This window comes from Notolabrus celidotus, chromosome 15, assembly GCF_009762535.1.
Source record: "Notolabrus celidotus isolate fNotCel1 chromosome 15, fNotCel1.pri, whole genome shotgun sequence".
Taxonomy (NCBI): domain Eukaryota; kingdom Metazoa; phylum Chordata; class Actinopteri; order Labriformes; family Labridae; genus Notolabrus; species Notolabrus celidotus.
Genome location: NC_048286.1, coordinates 21,868,288 through 21,885,811, shown reverse-complemented (window position 1 = coordinate 21,885,811; position 17,524 = coordinate 21,868,288). Strand labels below are relative to the sequence as shown.

Below are 17,524 nucleotides of genomic sequence, written 5' to 3'. Positions count from 1 at the left end.
GTTTTTTTATTGCTGTAGGTGCTTTTTGAACTAGAAGCAACAGTTTGACCTTTGTATCTAGTTTGTCCAGTTAAAGTTTACAGTGGTCTCACAGACCTGGTTTACTGGGTCACTGGGTCACGTAGTCATGCAAAACTTGGTTTCTCAATAGCTGTGGTCACTGTCCTGTAATCACACCACATGCTCAAAAACAGAACCAACGGAAAATTACAATCACATCATGATTATTTTCAGCTTTAGAATGTCTGTATGAATGTATTAAGTAAAAACAAACTGACAAACCCTGAGTTAGGAAAAAACTGTCCATTAGCATTCAGTGTAAATAAGTTAGTTTACTCTATAATCTCTCAGAAATTAATACTATAAAAAAAAAGCTCAGTTACTGTTCTAAAATTTTATAATGTTCTCATGTACTTTGTCCTCTGTCAACACGTCAACACCAAGCGTGCCGGATACGGCCCTGGTGGTGAGGCTTTCAGCAATGTGACTGCCCCCTGGTGGCTGGCTGCAGTATAGGTCAAAAAATCCGTCTCCCCCATTCATTTGAATAAATACACGTCATACAAATGTTTCTCACATCTGTATGCTGTGGTTATATGTAGTTAGTATCTGAATGTTTTGTGTCCAAGGCCTCTTTTTTCTGAAAAGTTTCTTTTTCGTTAGTTATTAGAGTTTAAAAACGGGGTTTTACTTCCGGGTTTCCTTTGATTCACAGCCGCCGTAGAACGGAACTTCAAAGGGCACACAGCGTCTTGTGACGTTACGCTGTAGGGCGGAGCTTATTACAAAGGCTTCACAGGCTCTGGCTGCACAATGGCGGCGCCCAGGAGGGGGATTTTTTGGCTTCAGAACTGTACAACGGGAAGAGGCGGAGCAACGCTGTCCATTTTTATTTACAGTCTATGGTCAACACACCAAACAAACAACTTCTTATTGGATATTAGTGATTGCATCTGTTCTAAGCATGTCTTTTTTTAAAATGTTACATGTATTTACTCATGCACTTCAATCCCAACAGTTTATGATTGTAATCTCATAGGTTACTTAAACTCTTCTTGTTTTAAAACATTGTATGTCCTCTTAGAGGAAGTTCACGAGATGTCTTCATCACGTCCCCTTGCTTTGTTTTGTTATACTGGTCATTACACCATGTGCTTTTCTTTTGAAGCAAAGATGAATCATACTTGAGTGGACACTCGAGTAGTCCTGTTTTTTACACAAGCAGTCTCACAATGCTATAGACATCTGTTTTGTTCACACTGTTAAAGGCTTAAAATATTTTTTAATTGATTAATTTTGGCCTTATTACTCCACCTGCAAGAGTATTCAGAATTATCAGAGGTTCAAGAGTCAGGAGGCCTTCACCTACATTGCGGCATCATGATCCAAGATAATTTCAGAAAGAATGCGTTATATAATTTTATAGCAAAAATAATATATATTATTAATCAATCGCTCAATCTAAATTCACTTGGAACAGCTCACTGACCGTTAAAATTGTAGAAGCTGTTGGTGAATGTTCATTGCAAGGTTACCTTAGGTCATAAAAGAACAACAGAATTGGCTTCATTGGTGTTCAGACCACTTTTTCTTTTCAGCAGTAAATACATGATGTGCTTTCTGTCGCTCCTGTGAGTAAGAACATTTCTTGCAGTCAGGAAACACTCAGCACCGAAAGTTAAAATCTTTCAGCTTTTAGCTAAAGATGCCTGCACTAATGGGCTGTCTGTTGTATCATAGCAACAGCAGCAACCATGACAGATCCTCCAACAAACAGCTGTTTCATTGCTGCCAGAAAGATAAAAGAAGCCTTAGGATCACGGAACAAAAGTTGTTTTTAGCTTCATGGTAGGATTTTCTTGGAGAGAAGTCATTGCCTGAGAGAAAAATACCATCAGAATATAAGACTGGTGTTCCCTTTTATTTATCAAGTGTACTTTTACACATCTCTTATTTCACAAAGACATGTGGACCTCTGACCAGCAGTGCTCTTTGATATGAAGACATGAAGACTGCTGATAAACATGTTGTCCAATCCAGCCTAGCTTAATTAGATGAATATTGTGTAAGTTGTACAAGAGTTTGTTCCCTGTTTCATAAGTTTGAACTGTTCTTTTATAGAGATAAAGTTGATAGAGGATACACAGTATTACCCAACAATGCTCAAAGATTTGATCTTGTTCAATGAAGCACAATGAAACTGATGATATGATTTCACATGGCAGTTGATTCATAGTCAGTGTCAGTGTCGGTGTGAGACCTTAAGAAAAAAAAATAGGTATTCTGTTTAGCTAAATGATAAACTAGTTAAATGCTTAATAATATTTTTAATATACATATTAGTTTAACTAAGTTCTCAAAAGTCTGTAAAATGTTAAATAGTTTAAAGCCACATCCACAAAAATGTCTTTGTTACATTGATAAATAGATTAAAAAAAAAAAAAATAGCCAGCAAAAAAGTAACAGTCAACTTAACAGTCTAAAATGTCAAGTACAAACAAGTTAGACTGTTAGAAAACAACCCACAATGCATCCCTGTTGTGGTTATTGCTATAGTAACTTTCAAACCTGAGTTTACCTCCCTGCCGGGAACATTATTAGATTTCACACAGTTTGGCCTGGTGCTACAAAGTAAACTATATTCAACTTTTTTTCACATCAACAGTACTGTTGATGATTTACACGATTTAATTTATTTTGGGCATTAAATTGTCATCTGCAACAAGCGCCACCCAAAGATGAGCCTTCAGGCACTGATCCCAGCCAAACACAATTTCAGATAAGTTCAGTGCTAGCTCACAAGGGCAAAACATTGATAGCATTTCATGAAGAAACCTTCTCTTTTATCTTTCAGTGTTATATATTGTCTTCATGCTTTTTTCACTCTGATGTACCTAACAAATGAATGGGTTTTATAATATTTTTATTGCTCAAAAAATTAGAAACCACTGTCCCAGGAGCTCAGGATGTTTGGGCCTTTGAATAGCTTTTTATAATTACTGTAGAGTTTGAACAAACTGGACCAATTCCAGTCCCAAGGATAGAGTTATTATTTAATCTGGTTTTATGAATTTGAAATACGCTTCTGTGGCCCGGCTGAAGACTGACCTCAATGGTTACAGCACAGCTGACCTTGCATGGCATCGTGACTGTGAGCCAGTGATGAGGATTAACTGTCTGTGTCAGCGGAGGAGAGAGACAGCAATCCCCTGAAGCCAATTGACAATTTGTTCAGATGTAATAAAACGGTCGGTCGACTTTACGCCCTTCTGTTTTGCCATCAAAAAACCTGCATGCAGCCACAGTGATTGCTTCATTTCTGCAAATTGAAAAAGTATAAACGCATAATAATGACAAACTCAGTGTTCAACAAGACTTCTGCTTTATTACAGTTTATTCTACAACTTTTTCACTAGTAACAGACTTTTTTTTACATTTATGCTTCATGAGCAAGACAATTGAAATGTAATTAGTCTAGTTTAACAGAATGTTAACTAGAAGCAAAATTAGACAAATCTTAAATAATACTGCTATTATAGACACAAAGTTAACTACACGGGCCCATGCAATCAACAATAGATTCCTAACAGTGCAGAAGTAGGATTTATAATAAAAAGGTGCCTCATATTTTTTCAATGCTACACAATTTAAAGACAACACATGACACAAAAATATGAGACACAAGTAGCTACAAATACAATGCATGTTCTTCTCAATAAAGGGGATATTTTACATGTTTGCCTGATAGAAGAGAGGATTGTTATTCTGTTATGGCTGAACAGTAAATATGAAAAATACAACCAGAAGTCAATTTGCTTAGCTTAGCCTAAAATCTGGACACAAGGAAACAGCTAGCCTGTTGCTGTTCAAAGGGTTTATTATTTACTCCTACCACTCCAACAAAGCTTAGTTGTTTACATGATATGCCTTATACTAAACTGAGTGTTAAGATTACACATTGCAGTTGGTTATAAATTAAATCATCTTGGCTCGGCAGGAACTTCCTGTAGATATCAACATGAGGTTGGCTGTTTGTGCAAAAGTGAGCTTACAAGCTGTAGTGTCATCATAGTTATGTCATCACATGTTGTCCTGAAATATCAAGCCATTGAGTGCAGTTGTCTCTTGGAAGCAGGAAACATCATAACATCCATGAGAATATTGCAAGTCTGGAGTTTATAAGGACTGGGTGTCCCTGAGTGTGTCCCAGGATATTAGTCACTGTTTTAGTTTAATACAGTTGGAATAAAAACAGATTTCGCAACCTTGGTGTTTTTATGCAATTCCTCTGATTGGACTAAACGCTAACCTTTGACCCCCATTAGACAGAAATGGAGCCATGAGTTCAGTTTTAACATCATCACCCTCCTCCCTCTCTCCTCCACTGTCTGAACCTGTGTACCATCCATCATCTTCACTGCTCAGCTCTACCTTCACACCTTCATCTTCATCCTCCTCTCTATTCACCTTCCTCTCCATATACCTCTTCTTCCTCTTTAGCTCTATCCTCAGGCAGTCTTCCCCTCTCTCTTCTTCTTCTGTGTCTGACCTTTGCTCTGGCTCCAGCTCCATGTTTATCTTCGCCTCTGCTGTCGTTTGATTTCTCTTCCCACCTCCCACATCTGTCTCCGCCTCCAGCCGAGCTCTCAGCTCCTGCTCTCTGCGGCACCACTCCTCCTCCATCCTCTGATACATATGAAGGGAGAAGTGCCATCCTCCATTCTCCTGCAGCATATCCTCCACTTTACCCAGCAGCTCTCTCACTTGCTCCTGCTCTCCACACTTTCTACCAACTGCCTCACCCTCTCCATTCTTCCTCCTCTCCCCATCTTCAGTATTCTTCCACCAAGTCCTCCCTCTTTTCTTCCCTCCTCCTTGCACTTCCTGCCTTCTACTCTCTTGCTTGGTTATGTCTTTCTTATTGTCAAACACGTGATATCTATAGCGACATTTTTTCATCAGCCACTGCAAAGCGGGGCCGCTTGATTGGATGCGCTCCTCCACACTCAGCCCTCTACCCCCATTCAAGTCTCCACATGTGAACAACACCATTGTGTGTCTCCAAACTGATGGAGTCAACATCTCCATCCTCCTCTCCAATGCCCTTCTCTCCGGTTCAGAAAAGTCCAACAGTTGGATTACCAACAGAATAACATGAGGTCCTCCAAGTCCACAAAGAGACAATGCCCGCATCAGTTCAATTTTCTCCTCTCGGGGCACAAACTCTTCAGAGGAACCCCAACCTTGTGAGTCCACAACAGTCACGTGACGTCCAGTGGTTGTGGCACTGGCAGTTGTGCTGGCTCCGCCCCCTTTGGTGTCAAAAACCTGTTCCCGGCCCAGCAAGGTATTTCCGGTAGAGCTCTTGCCGGTCCGCCTGGGACCGACCAACAGAAGATTCAGGTCACAGGAGGCTGAAGATAAAAGAAAATGAGAGGGAGGAAACTTTAATTAGCAGCTGTGAGTTTATTTGTTTCAAAGACTTGTGAACAATGTATTTAGTATTTTAAATTATACCATTATACTAATCATAGCTTGATTAGTAGATAGATAAGTAAGAGAACAAAATGTTCTGACAGTGTTAAAGCTTCAGAGTTTGGTGAAACTACAACAAAACTGTATCTCAAACTCAGAAGACAGCATACCAATAACTCCTGGTGGATTCCAGCTTCCCATCGTGACAGGCTTTCTTTTAGGCTATCCCAAGAGGTTGCAGATGTAAAATCCCTCCAAAAAACGGCACCACATCAGGGATCCCTGGAAGCAGATTTACTGGCTAACCAACTGATAAGTCTTTGATTAGTGTCTCCCTGGCTGCACTCTCTTCTTCACTGACTCTGTATCTGACAGCATGGCAGGCACTTCCCTCTTATCAATGCTTTGACCGAAGCACCTCCCACGTTTTATTGCTGACTCTGCATTCTTTAAGGACATAAAACCATCAAAACCCTTATGATTCCTATCAAGCACGTCTGCTCTCTTTCAGGAAGTCCTTCACTGAGTTTAAAATGCTACTGTTTTATAGAGAATTCCAAAAAATGTGTCAACACCTTTCATTGTTTTACTAGTGTTTTTAACTTCTGAATGACTTTCGGTAAGAGTCATGGTGGTTGTTTACTGGATAAGGACCTCAGGAAGTCTTCGTTTCGGAAAGCTGTGCTTGTTGCATAACAGGAGAGAAGGGTCATCTATTTAGAATTGCATTATGGAAATTAAAGAGGTTCCTGGCAGACTGACACAATAGATATGATTGTCATTTTATTGTTTAGAAACTCAAAGGAATGTCATTGTGACAAGTGAATTAACAGTAAATTTAAAGGGCATGGAAAATAGTTTATCTGGTTTCTTATACTCATACCATATGGATGAATCCATCAAAAACTGTAAATAAGAAGTGGGCAGCCACCCAAAGTCACACATTGGTTTGTGGTTTGTGCTTTTATATGGCGTTACATCAACCTACATCTAGTATTTTTCAACCAGAAGAGACATTGCTGTGTTTCAACCCTTACTGGCAGGTCACCCTGAAAGTAAGTCCGAGCCCCACGGCATACTCTGCCTACCGTGAATTGGTTCTTCTGAAACAGGAGCATTATTTACAAAATGAACTTGATGCTGCCTTAACAAAGCTCAAAATGAGCCATTAAGACAGTGAACTTTAGCACAATGTTTAAATCTAATAGGAAGTCGGGTCATTTTGCCATCAACTTCTGCACAAACAGACTTCCTCTTGCAAGCAGCTGAAACGGCCTGAAAAACAAATGCATTTTTTGGGTGTCTTTTTATTTGTTGCCATACATACATTGGTTTCCTCTATGCAAAAGTAAACAACACATTGCAGTGAACATTTCTACAATGCACACTGGTTTAGGTAATAGCTAGGTGTCAAAATACAATTAGTTAATCAGAAAGATTTCCTGAAATTACCTTAATTTGCAGTTTTTAACCGCAAAGTGAATAAATCAAGGGATACAGCAAAAAACAGACCCATCACCTGACTGAATGTGTGTTGAAAGCCTGTTGGCTAAAGTGACCTTTTGCTGCTTGCTTCCTTTATCATTGTTTTACAGGCCTCCTCACAGCCTCATGACTTAGTTTTTTTTTAGACCATTTGACCTCTCATGTTTTACAATCTGACTTGATCTTTCATCTGCAGCCTTTAACCAGATCTCGTGCTTCACTGGTTATAGTTTGAGGCACGAGATCTGAAGCATGTTATGCACTTTTTGCAGTAAATTGATGTAAAATTGATGAAATCTTGCAGAAAGGTTTCTGCAAAGATTCTGCAGAAGACTGATCCGTAGGTTCAATTCTGATACAGGCATATATTATTTTGGATGTGTGCACATGAATCATTATTTGGCTGAAAATGCACTGTAGAAAACAATGCTTGTTGAAACCTAAATATTGTCCATAGTTATTTCCAGCAGCATCATCTCACATTCACAAAGCACTGTTTGCAGAGCATAGTGTTAATCACAGCAGAGATGACGATTGTCTAGTATACTGTAAGTGATGAAATGCTGTATGGTAACTCTTTGTGACCTTAGGCAATATCTGTGCTGCAAGAATAAACTTGTTAAATTCAGCGGCTTGTTGTACATTATGACACAATGGCAGGTTTACTTTTACTCCCCTCTTAAAGCTATTTTAAAGATTTTCTCAAAGGTTACATGATTTCAAATTTGAAATATTACACACCATTGAAAAGTTGTGTCTCTCCAACCACCTTGACATCTCACTCTACTGCTTTACTGCTGTTAATAATTTCCTGCAGCATCAGTGTGTTTGGTGTTTATGTGATTCCGTGCGTGTGTGGTTAAACATGCACTCAGAAAACACACTCTCTGACCTGGCAGATGAAGCCAGTAAAGGATCAGCCGGCTTCTTATCCCAGTCTGGCTCAGTCAGGTCAACATGAGAGCTCTCGTGCGCACGTGAGTGAATGTGTGAGAGCTCCGGCCTCTATACGTGTGAATGCACGTGTGTTTTTCTCACCTTCATTAAGGGTTGCAGATAATCCACTGGAGCTGCACTAGCTTTAGCAAAAGTTTCCCCATGTGTCTCCTCTTTTTCACTTGTGACTTGTGTCTCCTCTTTTTGTGTGTTTTGATATGTTCTCTCTTTTCTTCCTCAACTTTGTGCAGTCTCTTCTCCTGCTTTGTCTCTACCTCTGTCTTTGTTCTTGATTCTGACACAAACAGATATTTACAGGTGGCTTTTCTTTTCGTGGATATAATGTGATAGCCTTGTCTAATTAGGCTGTCATGATATCTCGACTTGTGTTTGTTGTGTGAAAAATAAATGTAGACATAATTGTTTTTATTTATACCCACGCCTTTAACAGTTGTTGCCCCCTTTTTATCAGTTTTGTATCTCTGCATTTTTTATGTTTCTTTTTGATGTTCCCTTGCAGTTTTTTTTTCTCCTCTTCCTTGGGAAGGATGTGACACAAAACCATCCAATGTCTGTCTGCTAACTTCTTTTTTTTCCCATAAACATATGGTCATATTTTAAGCAAACAGTCATTTTCTTGCTCATCCAGCAGACAAAAGCAACATCTTTAGTTAATCTAAGATGTGATAAGCACTACCTGACAAATGTTAGTCCAGTATTGAGTCTTCCACCGTGATAACTGTGGCTGTGCCACTAGTTCTGTATTAGTTGTGCCTAAAAACACGAAAACAGTGTTTAGAATTTAGCTGCATTTAGCAGATCAGACTTTGTAAAAAAAAAAAAAAAAAAAGAATATATATACAAATAATACAGAATACAAAGGTTTTTTTTTTCATTCATTTGTCATCACCTGATAATTAAAGGTTTGCTTAGTAAATTATACCCACAGATTTTCTGTAATATTGATATTTTTATGAGTGAAGTCCATCTGCCTGCAGTTTGTAACTGTCAAGTATACATGAGGGTCAGACAGGCCGGCTGTGCTCTCCTCCTCTCCTATTCATCATCCTCTCTCCTCTTTGTGTCCATCCTCGTGCCTCTGATGCCATGACCTCCTTCATCTTTTTCCTTTTTTCTCCTCTTCACCTCCTCCTCTACTTTACTCTACTGCTTTTCTTTTCCTTTTTCTCCTTTATATTATTCTTCCTCTTGTTTCTCTTATCACCTTGCCTCTCTTTCCGGAGAGGAGATGGTGAGCCATGGATTTACAATAAAGCAGGATGGTAAAGAGAGAGCAGGGCTTTAAAAAGAAACGCTGGCACAGCTTGTATTACCACCAACTCCTCTACCAGCCAGATTCTTCCCACAGCTCCAATTTTTCCTGTGTGACACTAATGTGGACTGTGAGACATGACTCATCCAAAGAAAAGTTTGTTTTGGCCAAGTACCTTAAAATTGCTCAAGGAGGACTTCAGAAATAAAAAGGATTTTCGACCCCCCTCTCTTAAATCTATGTGGGATGGACTCAGTACAACTCTGTTTGTAGCTATTAGTGCTCCCACCTGGTGGCTGCAGCTTTTTTTAAACTAAAAAAGGGTTTTCTAGCAAATCCTCTATAGATTGTAGCAGCCTTACAGCATTAGCTCTGCAAAACTTGATTCCGCAGTGGGGTTTTTTTCCTCAATGTGATTGCACTAAACTACCATTAGAAATTATATAGGAGTGCTGTGTGTAAGTAAAGGAGAATACAGCGCTTAAGAGTGAAGCTGTAACTCCTTCCTTGTTTTCTTTCCCACAAATGGTTATTTTACTCCTTAGAATAGAAAAGTAGAATAGAGTGTTTTGATGCTGTTTTGTCTCTATCAGAAAATCTGTATCCCTGACTTCATAAGTATTTCACCACTTACTATTGCTCTATACAGTAATAAAATAAAACCAAGGGTTAGCATGCTGTAAAGTCAATTGGATAGAGTTAAGTTTAGTCACGTAATGCAGGTTAGGTCCTAAGTTCAACTGAAATAAGGTCATGTTAAAGAGCCAGTGGGACACGCTTCATATTCAAGCAAAATGTTCGATAATCCACTAACTACCATCAAAAGACTTTTTTTTTAACCTGCAGTACAGTTAGCTAGGTGTTGACCGGATGATTTAGTTATTTTTTGGGGTTTAAGTATCAGAAGAAAGGATAGAAAAAACATTAAAAAACTAAACTTTGTAAAAAAATGATATACTTAAAATTACACTGTAAATGCAATGTAAATTAAATATTTAAAAGCCCATTAGCCAGCATCAGACAATAACTTATTTGAACATTTTAGGATTCAGTACCATACAACAAAATTAAAGGTTGCTTTAGCATTCAGCCATTTTCCAGCTAACATGTCTGAGAGGCTAAATGCTAATATTGCCTATTGGTTGTTTTATTCAATTTAATTTTACTCTGTACATATAACTTCACCACGCGCAAGCACTTGTTTACAGTGGTGGAAATTTTTTTTTTTTTTTAGAAATTATGAAACACAAATTACTTTATTTCTCAACGAGATTTGAACCTTACAGTGTGTATTTAATTTTACTTACTTGATAGAAATAAACTCAATATCAGAAAGCTATAAAACATCTATAGAGTTCTGTAGTATGGAAACTGTCAGCCGTATGCTACTACATCTTGTTCATTTACTATTTTACTCAAGAGATAGACCTGTGTTTTAACCATAGACTGTATAAATAATGGACGTAGTAACTGTGACGTCACCCATCTGTTCCTGAGCGCTGTTTTGAAGCCAATCGACGGCGGCAGCCATATTGGAAATGTGGAACTCAACCAGGCAGGGTGTGAGGTAAAGGGGCGGAGTCTGAACCATTGCGTTAGAAAAAAAACACCCCTCGTACAGTGTGTGCCGATAGAGAAATTACCCTCGTAGAACCAAGCCGTTTTTTGAACCAGGCTGTAAACATGTTTATTAATGCTGCAAAGATCGTCTTTTTCCAGCCTCAAGCGGATTCTCGATGAATTGCAGTTTATAACATTTCTGCATGGGCTTCATATTTTGAGACCGAAGGTTGCCACTTGGTTTTAACACAGATAGCCTTTTATGTTTACACAGCTGTAAACTTGCCTGTTTGTTTATGAGGCATAGGTAAATCTTTCATTTCAACATCTGCTACTCAGCTAAAAAAAAAACTTTATTGTTATGCCATGATATGAGCTGTAGAAATGTGTCAGATGACGGTGTAAGATGGTAGCCTCTGTGGAAGATGACCCGCTCTTATGTAGTTATATAAGGCTTGGTTTCATCTGACAAAAGCAAAACAATTTTTAGATTCAAATGAATATACATCAAGTTAAACACACCTATGAATTGTCTATTCCATTTAGCCTTTTAATACTACACACTGTACCTTTAAGATGTTTAATAACCAGACCTACATTTGACTCTTATAGATGTATTTACTCCTGACAGAGCTCCGTGTCTCTGCATGTGTTTTGTGGGCTTGTTTTCCTCCTCACCTTTGAAGTCTTTCTCTGATCTGATTTGTAGATGTTTGTGTGTGTCACTTTCCTTCATTCGTGACCTTGCCTGTGTGCTCATCGTGCCTGTTTCTCTTTGTGAGTGAGACAGCTTTGTGGATTTCTTTTGTGTAAATGTTTGATCTTTGATGTGTTTATAAGAAAACACGGGGCTATGGGTCGATATTACAGCATTAGATCAGAAGAGAAAAGCTCTCCTGTGCTGTGAAATCTACCAGAGGTCACATTATTGAGCTGCTGGTGTTTTTTTTAACCTTTTACTGATTACTCTGTGTGTTCGTACACATGCTTATGATCGAGCTCTGTGGCTGCACATTACTTAATTTTAACACTTTTTTCTCGTCAAAGCCTCATTACAGCAGTTTTGTTAATTTCTTTATTACATTGTCTTTAATTAAATGATTAAAGGATTACTTGCTCCTCTGAATTTGTCAACCTATAGGGCTTATAAACAAATCCAACAAGATAAAATTCTGTTGTCAACAAGCTAAACACACACCTGTTCTCCGTCTCTTGTTGTTAGGTCAAAGATAATATAGAGAAAATGTCTAACTCATTGGAGAGAATAAAGATGGAAAAGTTAAATAGAAGAAGAAGAGTCTGTATAAAGGCCAGTAGAGAGTGAAGCAAAAAGTGGGCCGAGTGGTGCTGGCAGCGAGGCAGGAGGAAAGAAGAGAGAGGTGTAGTGTTTCAGAGGAGATGGAGCTGTGGAGAAAAACAGGGAGGAAGACTTAAGAGAGTGAAAGAAGAGAAGATCATGTGTCTAGTCCAGCATCTATTCCAGTATAACCTGTGTGTTTGTCATCATTTTCTTTTCTCAGTGCACACTGACCAAGTCTAATTTCCTGATTCAGCTTATAGTTTTGTTTTAATTGGCATCTGTGTTAGAATTTACCTCTAATACTTTTTCTTTCATTGTTTGCTGTGATCAAAATCCGTACAGTATTTAAAGCAGTCTGTGTATTAGATATAACAGCTGAAGGAAGACAGGAAATGCAGGGAGTAGAGAAAGGTGGATGCCGAAATTTGTGGGATTGCATTATGGCAGGTTGTCTAATGCACTTCACTTTCCGCTGTAGGCCAAAACATTACCTACTGTTCGATCTGGGGCTTTCTTCAAGAGCAAAACGTATCTTGTATCAGCAGCAGTGCTTGGACATGCAATTGATGTTGATTTTGTGTCTTCTCTTTAAATCCTGTATCTATAAAAATTAGTATTTGTTTTATTTTTATGACAAGTCTACAGCTGCACTTTGCTATAGTCTTAAAGTTTGACTTTAGGTTTCTCCTCTTGACTCTTCTACTTTTCCTCTAAAACTCTGTGATCATCTGTCAGGCTTTACTTCTGGCCTCCTTGCACGTCACTTTTTACATCCATCATAAAGGTGACGCTGCTGTTGCCATTTTCAACCTCTCCTCCATTATCAGCATCGACAATAAATTCTGCTCTGCCCTGCTTTGCTGTGCGCTGCATCTCATTACAGGCGTCATGTCACATCGTGTGCCCTTATTACTGCTTGTTCCTGTCGCAGTAGACCCGAGGTCATGATTCATATCCATATAAAACGTCTCATCAGAAAAGTTCTTCACAAGCAGAGATTGCTTCACATGTGGTATCAATCTGATGTTGTCTGAACTTCCTCATCAGTGAAACCTTCTTAGATGATTTATAGAGGTCTGCCAGTTTCATATAAATGCATAAATAAGACAGCAGATTGTGTTAGTCAATTCCCAGGTTTAATTCCCAGAGCTGCAATCAAGGGCTCAGAAGCCAATAAAATAAAATAAAATATGATATAATAGACAGAAATAAAATACAACCCATGTACCTCAGTTTTTTTTTTTTTTTCTTTTCTGCAGTACTGGGCCAGTTTTCCCATTAGGGCTCATTCAGGATTTATCTCACAGTTTAACAAGCAAATTAAATTAATCTCTGGAGAGATCAATAATGCCCTTTCCTCAAAAGACAGAAAAAAACATAACTTGAGAAAAGCTATTATTTTTATTGAAATATTACAACAAAATAGTTTAAGTTTAATTCTGACCTTTTTTTTTTTTAATCTCATGGTTAAATAAAGGCAAAGATTTCCTTAAACTGATGACATTCAGTCCTGCAGCATTTTGAACGTTATTCTTTATAATGCACTGAATGTGTAATGAATCTCGGGTTAATGACCTGCTCCTAATCATCCTCACTTTATCTCCTCATTAGCATCTCCCTCACACCACTAGAGGAGATGCTGAGAGGGTAAAACATGATAGACATGTGTTATCAGGAGTAAATCTAACCATTAATGCACTGGGTATTATAACAGAAGTTGTTAAGCCCAGATAATTATCTTAATGATGTAATAGAAGGCCATTAAAGGCACCTGGAGGGATGATTATGATTAATGTGCAAGTGTTCACAACTTACATTGAATTGCACTGACTAATCTTGAGACAGAGCATTATACACAGATAGCTATTATACACACTTAACCTATTACCATATATCAGCACTATTGTAATACAATAAAAACATATGTTTTCCGTTTTCTGTATTTGCATGGCTTTAATGCAAGGGATTTTCTGAACTGTCTTATTTCCAAGTTGTTCAAAATGGAAATCTAAATTCTGACTAACCAACTGGCCCTTAAAGTAATAAAACACTTTATAACAGTCAAAATTGAGCACAATTTAACACAACTAAACACAAGATCACAGAGTCTACAGGTAAATTATGTCAAATTGGTTTGCTGAGTGTGACCAAAGTTAGCAGAGCTAGCACCACCAGCCTTCGGTCCTCCTTGCAGGTTAATGTCCGCATGCCAGTGCTGGTTACACCATTTTCCAGTCGAGTGGTTATATACCAGTTAAACCAGACACAGGCTATATACAAAGTTATTTAAATATAGATCAAAATACTGCCAAACTGATCCACACTGTTAGATTGCCATCCGTCTACATCAGGGTGATAGAGAATAGTCGCACTGTGGCATTAGCCATTAACCAAAGCTGCAGCTACAGCTAGTGAGGGATGGCTGCGTTACAGCTTAGACACAACAAATGACAGGCATTTCGGGGCTTCACAACATTTTACAAGCTGATACAAAGTGGAGCATTTAGCCGCTAAAGAGCCTGATATTTAGCTGAGCTGCAGGTGGAGAGCAACACAGAGCTTTAAGAGAATGAATACAGGACTCATTATATCCATTAGGCTCACAAATGTGTCAGTGTTTACAACCTGTCTCGGCTGACTTTCAAGGGAATCTACTAAAGGTCAGTTAATGCAGCTATATACATATTGTGCTTGGTCATCACATCTTATGCATTACGAAAGCTATTAGATACATCGTTACAACATATAATCAAGGCTTGAATAATAGATAAATGCTCTTTAGAAGTATTCCTGATACTCTGGCAGACGCAGCAGAGCGGTTAGACTCCTTCCACAGCAGTAGTATTGACATGTCCTGGAGATGTTAATGGAGACAGTTGTTATCAGTGTTTTGATTTCTTCCTTAAATTTCAGTTACAGAGGCTAATTAAGTCACACACACACACACACACACACACACACACACACACACACACACACACACACACACACAGTTGAGAGCATCTCCGTCCAATCAGCAACTGCTGTAAATTGTTTCCACATAACTAATCTCTAGAAAGACTGAGCGTTCCCAAATTAATATGATTTGGTAGAAAATAGTTTCCCTACTTTGTTTGCAAAGTACCTCAGATCCAGGTTTAAGTGTCGAACATCTAGGTTTGTTTTGTTTGTGTTATGCGCCTCTACCAAATACTGTATATGTTACTGGGTTGTTAAACAGTATCGTTAATCATGCGCAATATTTAAGTTTCATGTCCTTTCGTATCTTACAACATCATGCTTTATTGTGACTGAATTTTTAAAAACTAATTTTATAGTTTAGTTTAATGATTGAACTTTAATAACCACTATTTGCAAGAGCAGATTATGTTTAGAAAGTAATTATTTTTTATTAGAACAAAAGAAGATTTTTGTCAAAGAAACATTTAAAATGTCAGTTTATTAAAGGAAAGTATTTTACTGCTACTTTCAAAACAAATGATAATTAATTTTGTTAAGCATTTATTCACTCCAAACTTGTAAATGCTGTACCAGTATGAGTGATGTGAGCTGTATGCAAAGGCAGATATTTACTTGTCCTTGTTTCTTTGTTGTTGGGACTCGTTTTAATTAGGAATGCATTAAAATAATGATCCCAGACACATTGAGACTTACAGCTTTAGAAATTAAAGACTTATCAGATACATATTTTGAATAAGCCATTAAACAAAGCCCAGGGATCAGTCTTCTGAGCGCAAAACTTAGGTTGTAGGATTTCACTAACAACGTAGAGTTTTCAAAAATGTTTGTTGATTAATTATCTAACAACTAATTCTATTGTCAAAGGATTATCAACAGATAAGTACATTTTTGAATGAATGGATATTATGTGTGTTCTGTCCTTTGAGACACAAAATTATTTGTGTGAGTCATTTGTGTGTTGCACTCAATAACTATTGTTTGTCTCTCTGAGCCTCCACAGAACAGCGTTAATGTTCTGTAAACATCCTATTACTGTGATGAGAGCTGCTCTTATAATGGAAGCATAATTGAGTGTCAAGCGGAGGTGAAAACATCTCATTGTGGTGAAAGAAGTGTGTGTGTATTTCTGTCAGCATGGATGAACATAAATGTGACAGTCACACCTCAAGGACACACCCATGATGAGCCAGAGTGGAAGTGTGTGTGTGTGTGTGTGTGTGTGTGTGTGTGTGTGTGTGTGTGTGTGTGTATTGTCTGTTTGTGTGTAGAGGCTGGGTTGTCTTTTATCCTGTTGGTTTAACCTTGAACACAGGGACAGACACACACACACACACGCACACACACATGGTGCAGCTACAGGAACAGGTGGAAGAGGACATCTAGATTTCCAACAGGTAATGTCAGTGTGTGTTATTAACGTAAACAAGAACAGCAGGAAGAGACAGACTGATGATGTCACTCACAATCTAAGGTTAATCTCAAATCCCCTCACACCTTCAAAATAAAACTCACACCACTAATTAAAAAATATTACAAGAAAAAAACATGAAGAAAGCCCCACAACAAATGACTGTGTTCCTCATTAAAGTACTGACTGATTATTCTCAGGATTTTCAGAGCCTGTGAGTAGCTTAGTTTGGGTTGATTTTGGCGCCCCCTGTGTCTGCAGCATACATTAACTTACTCCATCTGACACCCACCCAACAACAGTAGTTAAAAGCATTAAGAATGACTATATAGTAAGGATGGGCATTTCAAGCCAAAATACTATTCCATAATCATTGGCATCTATTTGACGATTATTTGAATAATCAATGTGGTTTCTGTTCTGAATCTGCGAGTAGCGGGCACTGACAGCGTCTGTCTCGATCTTTATGTCTTTATGTGTTTCTGTGATGCAGCAGCGTGGCGTGTGTTTACATTTTACAGCCATGCTCAGTCTCTGGAAATACATGTGTAGTGGTGTGAGATTCAGAAACAGAGAAAATTGCTGCGACTGTCGTGAATGTTTTCTTCTTCTCTTGCTATTTAATGAAGGTAGGGTTCATCTTCTTCTCTTACTTTATGTGGTTAGCAAACAGCCATAAGACGATCTGTAGCCACCGTCTGCTGGGAATACTGTACTACAACCAGACACCAGACTGATGGAGACATCAGTATTTATTTTATCTGTTTCATTAATAGCAAAGGACTTCTCACTAATCATGTCTTTCATGAAATTAAAAGAAAGAATGCCCAAAGTGACGCCTTCCAATATCCTCTTTTTACCAACCAACACTCTGAGTTCCAAAGTCACTTTATTATTTACCATCTTAAGTGACAAAAAAAGTAGCTAATCCTTACATTTAATAAGCCAGAAACCCCTTAATGTAAAAAAAAAAAAAATCACTGAAATGATAAATCAATTATCAAATATTCAGAAATTGATTTTCTTTAGATCAAGTAATTTGGTTAATCCATCAACATCTCTGCATCCTGCCTATTCTGACCTGCATCTCTGTTCCTGTTGGACATGTAATGCGTCTTTTCCCTCT

General features: G+C 38.2%; 2 protein-coding genes across 4 annotated transcripts in view; one reads left to right on the top strand and one right to left on the bottom strand.

The window, feature by feature from the left end:
* The window catches only part of LOC117827342 (SPRY domain-containing SOCS box protein 4-like), an 89,909-nt gene that overhangs the window by 68,723 nt on the left and 3,662 nt on the right, over positions 1-17,524 (top strand). The window lies entirely within an intron of this gene.
* On the bottom strand, positions 3,366-5,845 carry zgc:136870 (uncharacterized protein LOC664693 homolog). Its single transcript, XM_034703898.1, has 2 exons — positions 5,646-5,845; positions 3,366-5,414 (listed from the first exon to the last, which is right to left on the bottom strand). Exons 1-2 carry the CDS (start codon positions 5,674-5,676, stop codon positions 4,276-4,278), a joined length of 1,170 nt encoding a protein of 389 aa, XP_034559789.1. The 5' UTR covers positions 5,677-5,845; the 3' UTR covers positions 3,366-4,275.

Bases quoted from the DNA above. Each gene is read 5' to 3' on its own strand.
- zgc:136870 (XM_034703898.1), bottom strand. From the start codon at position 5,676: ATGGGAAGCTGGAATCCACCAGGAGTTATTG. The intron at 5,415-5,645 runs GTATGCTGTCTT...TTTTATCTTCAG, and splicing joins GAATCCACCAGGAGTTATTG to CCTCCTGTGACCTGAATCTT.